We start from the raw sequence: 14738 nt of genomic DNA, 5'->3' as shown, positions 1-14738 counted from the left end.
TCCCGATATTATTATATGTTATATTAACTGTGTATTTCGCAAACTTCCCATCAGCCAGACAATTTAACCAAAGGTTCACAAGTGTCTAATTTAGGGCGTGTAATGCGACACGTGCGGTTCAACCCCTAGACGAGTTTCAGCCAAGAAAAATCGACGAAGAGGAACCGCATGTTAGCCCGAACAACTGTGGGGTGTCAGCACGCAACAGTTAACAGAATTTTACCACCAAACAGAACTGCTATTACGTAAGTGCATGCTGTTTCAGTTTAAAAGAAGTTTCAGAGTTAAAGCTAACTACTTGCATATTAATGCATTCGAGAGTCTCGCAGATTGTTTTCTCTGTATATTTCCAAAGTTTCACGTAACGTATTACGCAAACAATGTTAAACTAGGCCCACATCAGAAGATTTGCTGTATACGAACAAGCTTTATCGGATTCATACGACATTTCATAGAGTGTGCATGCCTTTACATTACGTTAATATAATAGCACGATTCATACAGACAGATATTTTACATGGCTCGACACGGTACGCACCACAACACTAGCTGACTACGCCATAGACGGTAGGTGTGTTTTTATGACGGATGGGTTACATATACAGTTACGTTTGTGTCAGCTCTCCATTTCATATGACTTTATGATGGATGGGATACAAATCCAACTACTTTTATTACTTCTAGATTTTTAGTGCTAGTATATTTTACTGCGTAGTCGTACTAGATAGGACCATGCCCTTTCCTCTACTTATTTCTAATATGTTGTTTTTCCGACAACCTAATGATGCCGTAAATTATTGATATTAAATAACATTTCAGCCAAGAATGTTTTTATTCTGAAATAATTCAAAATCGGTTGCTATACCACCCTGTAATAATTGAAAGCCCAAATTTTTATATATTAAAAAGTTTATTGTTGATGTTGGGTATACTCTGAGAGGATGAAATACGTGCACAGGGCAGTAATAAATGGAGGGTGGCATATATTCTTCGGGGACTGATAATAGCGAATAGAAGGGCGAGGAACAAAGTAGTTTGTGCTGAAAGAAGCGGAAGTGCCTCGTGGAACTAGAACGGAGGCATAGTATGTGGAACGTTTCTGGAAGGAAAATCAATTGGCATTACGTTTGGTGCGGCCACTGCTGCAAATTCTTGGAGCCTGAGTAACGTGGGTCAGGATGATTAGACGGAGAGCTGGCCAACTTGGGGTGAAGCTCCTGTCGCCAGGGGTGCTCATCCCCTGCCGGTAATTAGCCGGCCGTTTGATGTTGGTAGGTAGGGATCGTCCTCCACGTCCCGCTACTCAGACGATTTAGGCTTCCTCATTGAGCCCTTTAGGATGATGTTACGGCTGCGTGCAGAGTTCACATCATCAGTGTGGGATACATTTGAGCCTCACTCAAAAGGCCGTTATCTAACCTATATCTTCTTATCCCGTACCATTTTGTACACAAAATAAATGTTATATCTCAGTTGGTAGCTAAGGAAGACCAAGCGATTGTACACGGTAATACAAGCAAAAACCAGTAAACGAGCCGTTTATGAGGTATTGCTGAATATACAGTAACAAGCCATCAGTGACGTCACTATGAAATATTATCGCAGTTAGTACAACTGCACTTTAATGTAAACTTTTCGATTAACTCCTCATTTGACTGGTCTCAAGTTTCACTTATGGCTTACCTTAACAAGGCAGATGTTGTGATTTTCTGTACATTTGTATTTGTTATAGGTGTCGTTCTCGTATCGAGATGCAATGTTGCACTTGTCTCGAAAAGGAATTACAAATTCTTTCGAACACGCCCCAGATCATGTCCAAAAGTTTGACAAGAATGTAGAGGTCAGTGCTGCAGTCCTTCAACTGTATAATGGTATAACAGGGAGTGGTGCACACTTCACCTTTGATATGATTCCAGACAGAAACATTCAGAGAATTGCGTTCAGGCGATCCACTTCTTCGTCCATATTGGTTCGTGAGATTTCGTCTTACATCAGCAGCAAAATGTGCTGATGTATTTCATGCACGTACCATATTCCCAACTATGAGCTACAAATTGAATTGAAGTCCTAATTGAAGGGTACTTGACTGAAAATTTCACATTTCAAATAAATTGGCTCTAACTAGGAAAATATTGCATCCTGGTGGGCCCAAGTTAAATCGAAAGCTCCTAATTACACTATTCTATAGTTCCACCCAAGTCAGTTCATTGTGATACGTTGATGAAATCTTCTCGGGTTATCAGCTGAGGCGTGGTCCCATGTTGTAGCACGGTTTTGACGATATTCTCCACTCATACTCAAGCGCAGTGTCACATTCACGTCCTGTTTGTTCCTTTACAGCCACTGGAGACCAGACTCATCTCCTGAAAGTCCAACTGGTGGTCGAGTCACGTTTCTCTGGATGACATGATGGTGGAGGGACACCCAGCAGGAGGCAAGAGGGTCCGGGCTTCAAGTCCTGGTGCCTTCCGCCAGCTGCCCTCACCACTTTCACATCAGAACGTTCCTGAGGTACTTTTGCTAACGTCACATCTCACGAAGCACTCAGCTGGAAACGTCTGTCTCATTTGACATATTCGTCATACACTCATAATTCCACTGCCTCTTTGGGATCCGAATCCCAAAATCTGTTGGCACTGTGTAGTACCTTTGCCTGTTCGAAAACAAATATGTATCTCGTTGATGTTGTGCTTTGCTACTGTAGACTATGGTGAGAGGTGTCACGTCGAAGCTGAATAGGTGATCACCCTTGTTCAGAATCAAATCTTCAGCACCTTTACAAACTCTGTCCAGCTCTTAATATTTTGTGAACAGTGACTCAAGAGAGGTTTTAGTAGATGTGCCAGGTGTTTAAAATGCTATACATTGGCGAATTTCTAGTGCTACTATCGGACAAAGTGGCACTCCCTCTGTGTGTATTTTTGGGATGCTGTAAATCAGCATTCTCACCGTGTCATTGTCCAGTCCTCAGTTTTTGAGAAGTGAGCTGGTCTTCCTTGTCACAGATGGTGTAAAATCCTTCTTCCCTTCCCTGTATACCTGTACTATTCGTATTTACCGCTAGAAGATTCCGCGGTACAACTACAGAGACATTTCCAAGATGACACAATGAAACACTTTCGACAGTTCGACAGGTGCTTCTAGTGTGGTGGAAAGTTGGCCATGGGATCCAATCTAGCGGCAAGCGTCGCTAACCTGTATGTGGAACAATTCGAGTAAACAGCTGTTGAAACCGTGCGCATGGAACACATTCGTGAAGAGTGAAGAAATCCTACAAGATTCCTTGTGACACCTTAACAGTTTACATGACGAGGTCAGAATTCCATTTGTTCCGCCTCCATGGTGAATCTGACCTCCTACATTCCAGGACATTCTAATAAAGAAGAACCCTGATATTATGCTGGGACAAAATGGCTCTGAGCACTATGGGACTTAACTTCAGAGGTCATCAGTCCCCTAGAACTTGGAACTGCTTAAACCTAACTAACCTAAGGACATCAGACACACCCATGCCCGAGGCAGGATTCGAACCTGCGACCGTAGCAGTCGCGCAGTTCCACACTGAAGCGCCTAGAACTGCCCGGCCACTCCGGCCGGCTGCTGGGACATTTTGTCCACAAAAAGAAGATATACACGGACCTATGTCAAAAGCAGAACAGCTGCCACTGTTCAGCCCAACGCAAATCTGTGACTCCACTGAATGCGAGCCATTTGAGACGAGGAAAATCTGCCTGGCGACTTGCAAGATCTTCGTGAAATTTTCACACAATCAATCGCTGTTTTAAAACTTTACTATTTTCTTTGTCGTTCACGGAATTAAGTCACAGATATCCGGTATGCCCTTCTTAATTTAGAATACTTGCTGGCATTTCTGTATAGCACTGAATGGCGGGTCAAAATCTGGGATGTCTATACCTGTGTGGATACCGCCACTTCTACCGTTAGGTACCTTAGTGGTGTATGGTCATTGGTTAGGTTTAGTACTGACGTCAGTTTCTCAAATCGTACGTCTCAGCGGGTGTTTGTTAAGATACTTCAGGTAACATCAATATATATATATATATATATATATAGGGTGAGTCACCTAACATTACCGCTGGATATATTTCGTAAACCACATCAAATACTGACGAATCGATTCCACAGACCGAACGTGACGAGAGGGGCTAGTGTAATTGGTTAATACAAACCATAAAAAAATGCACGGAAGTATGTTTTTTAACACAAACCTACATTTTTTAAAAATGGAACCCCGTTAGTTTTGTTAGCACATCTGAACATATAAACAAATACTTAATCAGTGCTAGGGATTTTATTGGACATATCTCCATGTTATCATTCATTAATAACTATAGTATCGCCATATTACACTTGGTGGCAACAGCGATATTACTAACATCAATGACGACCCAATTTGATGGGAATTTACATTTGGTCACGTTGACCAATAAATTAAACAATCTTTGATCTCGCCAAACACAAAAATATGTTACAACTTAGGTCTCTATACCTTTCTTAAAAAACGCTTCTGCGCATATATTGAAACAACCATAAAAATACATACAAAATTACTTCACAGATGTTGAATGTTTCTCATAGCCCTAGTGCAACAAGCACTCTAAAACTGAACACAGTCGAACAGTTACTTAAGTAATCACCTGGGCCCCAAAAAGTCAGAAAAACCAAAAGAGGAATCCTTTCATAACTCAAGAAACATCAGATTTGCTTACATCACTTAAAGATATACGTAATGAACAAAATGGAAACTAAACGTAATATTAATTAAAATGGGGGATGGATGAGGGAAATCTTGTCATCCTGAACAAATCCCACACTTGTACAGTTACACTAACATTTAGGTTTAACAAGACACGAATCGAGAATAGAAGGCAGTACTAGACCGATGTGATATTTAACACAAAAATGAGCAAAAGGATACCGCTGACAACGACAGTGCCATAGCAGACGACATGAAAACTTAAAACAGTGGTCCCGGCGGAGGTTCGAGTCCTCCTCCGCCGGAACACCATATCTCTAATACTCTACTGATTTATTTTGATTTTGTTTTATTTAATGTTACATCGTTGAGCTTCTGTAAATGTTGTTTGATTGAATCGATAACACAAAATTGTACACTCCTTTCTTTGTAAAAACTTTGATGTCATGGTTTGATTCTATGCAGTGTAGTATATCTGTCATTTAAATTCTTTGACCCAATTGGAGGAAGACAAAACTTACTGTATATATTTGGAATTTGTCTAAATAATTTTGTTTAGAACCACCTATATGTGCAAATGATATGTTTTGTTTAATATGTTTAGTTACTGTTATATAAACTGCTGACCTTCACTTAGGATTCTTAATTAGTTTGTATGAAAAAGGTGTAGTGGTTCCCCTCCGGAACGGAACTGTGTAGCGCGCGCAAATTGTGGTTGGCCTAGGTAGAAAATGTGGAACCAAGACTCAGTTGGGGACGAGCTACCAAACTGTGGACTGTCCATGTAAAAGTTGTATATTGTGCTGGTTCCGAGAGAGGATTTTCCTGCCGCCTACCAATGCCTCGGATGTATGAATAAATAGCTGGAACTATTCTGGAATTGGTATCTATCATCGCCACCAAGAAGGGACAAAGTCCAGCAATTCTGCCTGCAAATCCACCTACCAACATGCAGTTGCCACCACATTGCGCAATCACTGTAAAGGAATACTATAGTAATGTACAATGAAGGATCAGCTCATTGGGTGTTTCAGTGTGCACAAATATAAGTAACTTATAACTGAATTCATGTACCTACCTTGATTTTTTCCCTATCACAACACCTCTCAGGTTCCTTTCCATTTGAACTATGATTACCGAGTGTCCTAGTTTATGGAAAAAATGAAAGCCTCAAAGTCAAATAGTTAATTACATAATGCTGGTTGATCTTTGGGAAGAAGGGAATATTCAGATTTATTGTGGATTTAGTGAAATTGTGGGAGGCAGTAAATGTAGTTTTGTGAAGTTTCAAAGTCACCTATTTAATCATTTGCTTGAAAGTAGAAGACTGTGGTAAAAAAGACAATGTGCTGTTTCTTTAAAAATTAAAATTCTTAAAATTGGGGCTTATAAAGTTTTACTCAGTTAATGATCATAGTGCTGCCTGTGGTAAATTTTAAAAGGTGAGTCAGTTTCTTGTAAACTTGTCAACATTGTGTCCCACTGCAGTAAAAGTCGTGAATTGCAGTTGTGAAAAGTTGGATGCTTGCTAAGCACTTGTTTCTTTTGGGTATTGAAAGTGCATATGAATAGTGTAATAAGATCCACAGGTTATCCTTTACCACTATTTATGAAAACAATAATTTCTTTATTCAAAAGACAGTTAGAAGTAACCTGTTAGTGAATTCCATTTAACTTTCATTCTAAATAGAATAGTATTTAGTTGAGAGATATTTAACCTGCGACAAGTTCATAATTTTGCAATGAACTACATTTACAATTTTATGTCAGCTAGGAAAATGTGTGAAAAGTAATAGCGAACCTATATCCAATTTATGATTCTACAGTGAATATTAAGAGTAATGTTATAAGACTTATTCGGTTTGAATAAGCCCTGAAAGTAATAGTGTGTTTCGTCATCTGTTATATTTATGCAAATAGTCTGTCCTGCTCTGTCAGCTTCCAATCTTAACCGTGAACATATGCAGGTGTCAGAGTTCATTGCACTCGCGTGTGGCAAAATATAGGTTGTGTTTGTCCGTTAAAGTTATTCATATCTACTTTCTTAAACAAGAACGTTAATCTTTCTCTTGCCTAATTAGGCTGGCGACCGCTTTCCTTATACTTTAAACAGTGTAGCTGGGTAAAATATTATTTGTTACTGTCTAAAAATTTACGTAATTCTGACTTTCATTTCTGATAAACCACCCCCGTTAGGTACAACAACATAACAAAATTCCTCTGTTGCTTTATACCATAATTGCTTTAACTAGATAGTTTTATTTCACGACCTGCCTACTACTTTAAGGTTATGGTATAACAGTAGCATACAGTAGTGTTATAAGTTCCCTGAAAGTGGTTCGATAGAGTGTTGAAAAGGAAAAAAATCTGAGGGCGAAAGATGACTTAAATGAGGGGAATGCGGAATGACTTCCCACCCTAACTCGTTTACAGTGTTTTTCGTAAGTCTAACAGAATGCGGACGGCGTTATCTTGGAGCAGAGTCACTTCACGCTATGTTCCAGGTCGTTGTTCTTGGACTGCGTCAGCAAGACGTCTCATTTGTTGACAATAAATGTCAACTGTGATGATTATACCTCGGGGAAGCAATTCGTAGTACACCACACCGGCGCTGTTCCAACAGATGCATAACATTATCTTTTTTGAATGCGCGCGGTTCTTCGTATGGAGAGTTGCTGCTTTGTTTGGGCTTAACTATTCCTTTCTTTTCCTATGTTAGCATGAAGATACCAGTAACCATTCAGGATAGGAATGGTCAGTGTTGTTCTTGAGCCAACTGAAGACGATCAAGCAGAAATGCGCATTGATTTCTCTGATTTTGTCTTAGAGCATGCATAGAACCGACTTTTGAACCTTCCACAGTGCATGCCAATGTCTCACGATGGTGTAATGGTTACACTTCATCACATTTTCCGTTTCTGGAGTACACTGCGGATCATTGTGAATTATATACTGACGTGGATATACCATATCCATATAAGCATATAGTTCTGGCAATACTGGCCATGACCTTCTTCTTCTGTGCGGATGCACTCACATTCCCCGAACTCTTACGAGACTTGGTAAGAATGTCGTGCACGAGTAATGAGTGTGTTGGGGTGGGACCTACGAATGTAGTGTGTGGACATACAAGGTGAGAATGTGGGTGCTCGAGATAGTCCATGTGCCCTCGGTGGGTCAGATGGATAGAGCATCTGCCATGCTAGCAGGAGATCCCGGGTTCGAGTCCCGGTCAGGGCACACATTTTTACCTCTCCCCGTTGATTATATCAACGCCCGTCAGCAGCTGAAGGTATTGAGAATTAATTCTAATTTCATTGTGAATTAGTACGTTTAAACGATTTTCATCGAACCCCCGAAGGTCTTTCTGAACGTGAAGAGTCACAATCCTCCTAAGAAGGAGAAAACCATTTTATTGCCATTTTCTGTCCAATGGCATTATCCCCAAACACGGTGAAAATGTTTCCGGCTCCTTCTGCTGCTATTACCCTCTACTGAGTACAAAAAGAAGAATAGGTGGGAAATGTTCTTATTTCTCCACTTGGCATTCCATTTTCTAGCTTCCACAGCTCCACTCACTATCTCCAAATGACGAAACGACAATTTGTAAACTGAAATAATAACAATGATCTACAAATTAAAAAGGCAGTGTATAAATATACCCTTAGCAACCGGAATGCCGACATTCAAAACGAAAACGCTACGAACTTAGGCACCAACGTAATACATTCTTTGCCGGCCGCGGTGGTCTCGCGGTTCTAGGCGCGCAGTCCGGAACCGCACGACCACTACGGTCGCAGGTTCGAATCCTGCCTCGGGCATGGATGTGTGTCATGTCCTTAGGTTAGTTAGGTTTAAGTAGTTCTAAGTTCTAGAGGACTGATGACCTCAGAAGTTAAATCCCATAGTGCTCAGAGCCATTTGAACCATTTTTTGAAGAAAAAGAGGTTCACGGTAGGGCTCGCAGACCCGACGAAGTCATGGACCCAAGTTGCCAACAAGGGACTGTGGAAGCTGGTGTTGGCTCCATAATAGCGTGGGCTGTTTTTACATGGATCATTGACTGGAAGTGGTTATTTTGGGATAATTGGAGACATTTTGCAGCCATTCATGGACTCCATGTTCCCAAAGACAGATAGATTTTTTATGGATGACAATGGGACAAGTCATAAGGTTACAATTATTCGTAATTGGTTTGAACTTTCTGTACAATTCGAGAGAACGATCTGGCAACCCAGATCACCTGACATGAATTCCATCAAGCACTTGTGGGAAGTAATCGAGAGATCAGTTCGTGCACAAAATCTTGCACCGCAACGCATTCGCAATTACGAACGGCTATTGAGGCAGAATGGCACAATATTTCTACAGTGGATTTTATAACTGCCCACGTCGTGTTGTGCAGACTCCACTGTAGCTTGAATGGATTTTTAGGTTTGTTTTATATGCCCGACTTCTAATTTCACCACACAACAGGGTTGAGCAGTTATAGCCCGATGACGACACGCAATACAGTTTGTTAAAGCGGAGTTCACCGTTGTTAATTATGTTTTTAGATTTAATTTTATTACTCGTACAGAGACTCAACGTTCCTTCGTTTAACAGTGCGTCATCAAAATGCGTATGAAATGCTAATGTCTTTGCAATGCCTAATGTCGACTATTGAATTAAAGTTCGTACTTGTTTTGCCATTTTAGAGAAGAGAAACCTTAAGCACTTCTGCTTCTATAGTCTCAGTATCAAATGTTCACTAATTTCAATTTACTTCCTATCTCAGTTTAGTATTGAACACAAATTATATATCAATGTCATTTAAGAAATATTACGTCGGTTCGACACTAACGGAGTAACACGTAATTGTCATTTAACATCACTTTTATTAATAATTATTTTTCTTATGACGTAAATGTTAATGAATGATCACTATCTAGGAGGAAAGAGGGATTTATCCTAATAATGAGATAATAGCTTTTAATGACCCCGCAATCGTTAATTAAATAAAAAGTCACGTTCCAGGATGTTACGCGAACAACTTTCGTTACGTCCGTTTTCACGTATCTGTCAAAACTAATCCTGTCGCCCACAATTCAAATTAACACTGACGTTAACTCCTTTTGTCGGAATATCGAATCGTAACTATTATGTAAAAGTTTATTCTAGTCAACGAATTAATTCCTTTCATAAACGCGCACGAACGAACAGCAGAGCGGAACACAAACGACTTGTTTCAACAACCGAACAACGCAATGACGTTACATTACGACAATGCCGGTCCAATGAACATCTCTTTGACTTTATCGTCTCTACTCTGCTTAATTGAATTATTCCTAATTTCAATTTATTCAGCTACTTAACGAAAACATCTAACAAAAAATAAAGTAGGTTTATCCCAACGTAAAAGATCCGTCATAACTTCCAACGACTTGTTGAGTCCATACCACGTGGAGCTGCTGGAGGATGCCCGGAATAAGTATGTCCGACACGGCAGTAGGAGATATCCCATGACTTCCGTCTTCTCAGTGTATCTAAAGCAAACACAGTGGCGGCAAGAACAGTGGAACTAAAGTTAGAGATGTTCCGTTATCAGGCCTCCTTCCTCCCCCCGGTGTGCTGTGGTACGTACCATACCATGTGTTGTGAGTGGTGTCCTCGAGGATAATGACGCAGTCGGAGACGCTCCCCGGGATGAGGTGGGCGCTCTCGTCGACGCCCCACGCGCTGGCGCTCATGCCACGAGAGGACACGGCGCCCGCGTGGAGACGCGCCGCCCCCGGAGGCAGGTGCTGACTGTGTCCTGGCGCTCGACTCCCACCTCCCGCACACAGATTAGGCGCACTGCCGCGCGGCCGCCCGGCCGACACACAAAGCGGCGCGGGAAGCCGTAGCACGGCCGCAAATCACAAAGAAGCCTGTTGCCGCGACCGCAACACGCCGACACCGATACCACCGCCACAAAACATCCACGCGTGTCGTGGCCTCTACATTGTGTAAACGTACCACATTCATCTCGCCTGCCTTATGGGTGGCAGTAACGGAAACTGCACTGCCTCCCCCTTGCAACACCAGAATGTGTAGTAAATAACGAAATTCTATAAACTTCCTGGCAGATTAAAACTGTGTGCGGGACCGAGACTCGAACTCGAGACCTTTGCCTTTCGCGGGCAAGTGCTCTACCAACTGAGCTACCCAAGCACGACTCACGCCTCGTCCTCACAGCTTTACTTCTGCCAGTACCTCGTCTCCTACCTTCCAACGGGGCGTGAGTCGTGCTTGGGTAGCTCAGTTGGTAGAGCACTTGCCCGCGAAAAGCAAAGGTCCCGAGTTCGAGTCTCGGTCCGGCACACAGTTTTAATCTGCCAGGAAGTTTCATATCAGCGCACACTCCGCTGTAAAGTGAAAATTTCATTCTAGAAACGAAATTCTATTTACTTTGTGTCTGTGCTTGATCATCCGCGGGAGCCACACTGCACAGCGGTTCGTTGACGATATTCTGCTCCACGTATTCGTTGCCTCTCATGGCGAGCCGTCCTCGGCTTACATTTCAGCAAGATAATGCCCGTCCTCACATGGAAAGAGTCTCTACAGCTTGTCTTCTTGCTCGACAAACCCTACCTTGTCTAGCAGGGTCACCACATCTCTAACTGAGAACCTTTGGAACATTGTGGACAGGGCCCTGTAACCACCTCAGGTTTTCGGCTATTTGACGCCCCAATTGGACAGAATTTGACACGATATCTCTCATGAGGACATCCAACAACTCTATCAACCAATGTCAAGCAAAATTATTGCTTGCAAAGAGCCTGAGGTGGACCAACGTGTTGTTGACTTCCTCTGTTTGTGAACCTCTTTCTTGTGAGTAAATCTGTAAGTAGGCTGTTTATGTTTTCTTTATGTAAGTAGGCTGTTTAGGTTCTTATATTGGTAACGCCGCCGCCACGTAGCGCTCTCTGTATGAAAATCACTGGCTGTGCTGTGTGCAGTCCGTGGCTAGTTTGCATTGTTGTCTGCCATTGTAGAGCGGCAGCTGGATGTGAACAGCGCGTAGCGTTGCGCAGTTAGAGGTGAGCCGCCAGCAGTGGTGGATGTGTGGAAGGAAATGGCGGAGTTTTGAAATTACATATATTATGACTTGTGATGATATTAAGGTAAATACATTGTTTGTTCTCTATTAATATCTTTCATTTGCTAACTATCCCTATCAGTAGTTAGTGCCTTCTGTAGTTTGAATCTTTATTTAGCTGGCAATAGTGGCGCTCGCTGTATTGCAGTAGTTCCAGTAATGAAGATTTTTGTGAGGTAAGTTATTTGTGAAAGGTATAGTTTAATGTTACTCAGGGCCATTCCTTTGCAGGGATCTTTGATAATCAGATTGCGTTGCGCTAAAAATATTGTGTGTCACTTTAGTGAATGTTTGAGTACGTTCAGTTTTGCTCAGCTGTTTGAAAAGCAAATAGTGTAAGAGGTTTATCAGCACAGTCGTGTATAAAATTGTTCTAAAGGGGACGTTTCAAATCGTACAATATACACTACTGGCCATTAAAATTGCTACACTACGAAGATGACGTGCTACAGACGCGAAATGCGGGAAGAAGATGCTGTGATATGCAAATGATTAGTTTTTCAGAGCATTCACACAAGGTTGGCGCCGGTGGTGACACATACAACGTGCTGGCATTAGGAAAGTTTCCAACCGATTTCTCATACACAAACAGCAGTTGACCGGCGTTACCTGGTGAAGCGTTGCTGTGATGCCTCGTGTAAGGAGGAGAAATGCGTACCATCACGTTTCTGACTTTGATATAGATCGAATTGTAGCCTATCGCGATTGCGATTTATCGTATCGCGACATTGCTGCTCGCGTTGGCCGAGATCCAGTGACTGTTAGGAGAATATGGAAGCGGTGGGTTCAGGAGGGTAATACGGAACGCCGTGCTGGATCCCAACGGCCTCGTATCACTAGCAGGCGAGATGACAGGCATCTTATCGGCATGGCTGTAACGGATCGTGCAGCCACGTCTCGATCCCTGAGTCAACATATGGGGACGTTTGCAAGACAACAACCATCTGCACGAACAGTTCGACGACGTTTGCAGCAGCACGGACTATCAGCTCGGAGACCATGGCTGCGGTTACCCTTGACGCTGCATCACAGTCAGGACCGCCTCCGATGGTGTGCTAAACGACGAACCTGGGCACACGAATAGCAAAACGTTATTCTTTAGGATGAATCCAGGTTCTGTTTACAGCATCATTATGCTCGCATTAGTGTTTGGCGACATCGCGGTGAACGCACATTGGAAGCGTGTATTCGTCATCGCCATACTGGCGTAGCACCCGATGTGATGGTATGGGGTGCCATTGGTTACACGTCTCGATCACCTCTTGTTCGCATTGACGGCACTTTGAACAGTGGACGTTACGTTTCAGATGTGTTACGATCCGTCGCTCTACCCTTCATTCAATACCTGCGAAACCCTACATTTCAGCAGAATAATGCACGACCACATGTTGCAGGTCCTGTACGGGCCTTTCTGGATACAGAAAATGTTCGACTGTTGCCCTGGCCAGAACATCCTCCAGACCTCTCACCAATTGAAAACGTCTGGTCAATGGTGGCCGAGCAACTGGCTCGTCACAATACGCCAGTCACTATTCTTGATGAACTGTGGTATCGTGTTGAAGTTGCATGGGCAGCTGTACCTGTACACGTCATCCAAGCTCTGTCTCAATGCCCAGGCGTATCAAGGCCGTTATTACGGCCAGAGGCGGTTGTTCTGAGTACTGATTTCTCAGGATTTATGCACCCAGATTGCGTGAAAATGTAATCACATGTCAGTTCTAGTATAATATATTTGTCCAATGAATACTCGTTTATCAGCTACATTTCTTCTTGGTGTAGCAATTTTAATGGCTAGTCGTGTAATTTCCTAACCTTACACTCATTTCTTATAATTTACTTTACGCTTCCCTTGCATAGTAACTCAAGCATTAATTCCTTTTACAAAGTCTGAGGCACCTTTGCGAAACACTTTGACGTCGGTGTTTTTCATCTACTTACTGGGTGCGCCCTGTTTTTATAGACGGTTCGCTGGAGATAGCTCAGCACGAATCAGTCAACAGACGTTATATTCTTAGAACGTTGAGGCCACAACGATTCGTTCACCAAACTATTCGCTTAAGAAATGAATTGTTTCATTCGACGTGTAACAAAACACGTCGTCCTGTTGTAACAACAATGACGCTCACTTGTCTCAAGAATCGAAATAGACTGCATAATTTTTTCTTGGGACACAACACTGTGCACTGTAGTTTCAAAGAAAATAGGGTTAACTATACAACGATGTAAAACAGCACACCACATTCCATTTTTCTGAGAAGGCAAGGTGTAAGACATATCTATTTTGGATTCACCAGATTATTATGTTTAGGCTGTTCACGCACTACTTGGTGGACACCACGCTTCATCACTGAAGAAATACGGTCCACTTGTGCGATGCCATGAACGTCAGCAAGTGACAGAAATCACGTATAGTATACTATATATGGCGCCTTAAGTGTCTGCAAATTACAAAGAGGATGTGTAAGAAATCTTAAGCTGTGCGTCACTTTCTGAGTTTGGCGATATATTCTCAAACTTTTCGAAGGCGAATGCAGTATAGCATCCCTCACCTCAACCAGATCCATGACCATCAGAATGGCTGAGCTCTCGGTTCTCTTCTTGTCCGCAATTATCAGATTTTCCCGGAAACGAGCGATTAATCTCGACATTGTTCACCACTGTGGCATCTAGATACATTCATCAAAATGAGTTTTGCATCACCCTGGCTCACAGAACTCCTGAAGATAGACGTTGACTGTTGATATTGTATCAAGAGACAGTCCCTTTGACTGTTCCGAGATGTCACTAAACCCACCCAAAAATGAAAACAACCATGCATAAGCAGTGCCTATTAGACGGAGGGGGTCCGACAACTGATCAGTTCCAGTCTTTCCACCAGGAAGGAGGTACACGGCTCGTGTT

At 42.4% G+C, this 14738-nt stretch overlaps 1 protein-coding gene across 1 annotated transcript in view; it reads right to left on the bottom strand.

The window, feature by feature from the left end:
* LOC126160344 (uncharacterized) overlaps positions 1–10446 on the bottom strand; it is a 473954-nt gene extending 463508 nt beyond the window's left edge. The window contains exon 1 of the mRNA XM_049916901.1: positions 10341–10446. Within this exon, the coding sequence (XP_049772858.1) occupies positions 10341–10446 (106 nt within the window). The remainder of the gene's footprint in view (positions 1–10340) is intronic.
* Positions 10447–14738: the final 4292 nt, after the last annotated feature.

Source organism: Schistocerca cancellata, chromosome 2 (assembly GCF_023864275.1).
Source record: "Schistocerca cancellata isolate TAMUIC-IGC-003103 chromosome 2, iqSchCanc2.1, whole genome shotgun sequence".
In the NCBI taxonomy this organism is placed as follows: domain Eukaryota; kingdom Metazoa; phylum Arthropoda; class Insecta; order Orthoptera; family Acrididae; genus Schistocerca; species Schistocerca cancellata.
The sequence above is the reverse complement of the archived record's forward strand: the minus strand, read 5'-3'. Positions and strand labels throughout refer to the sequence as shown.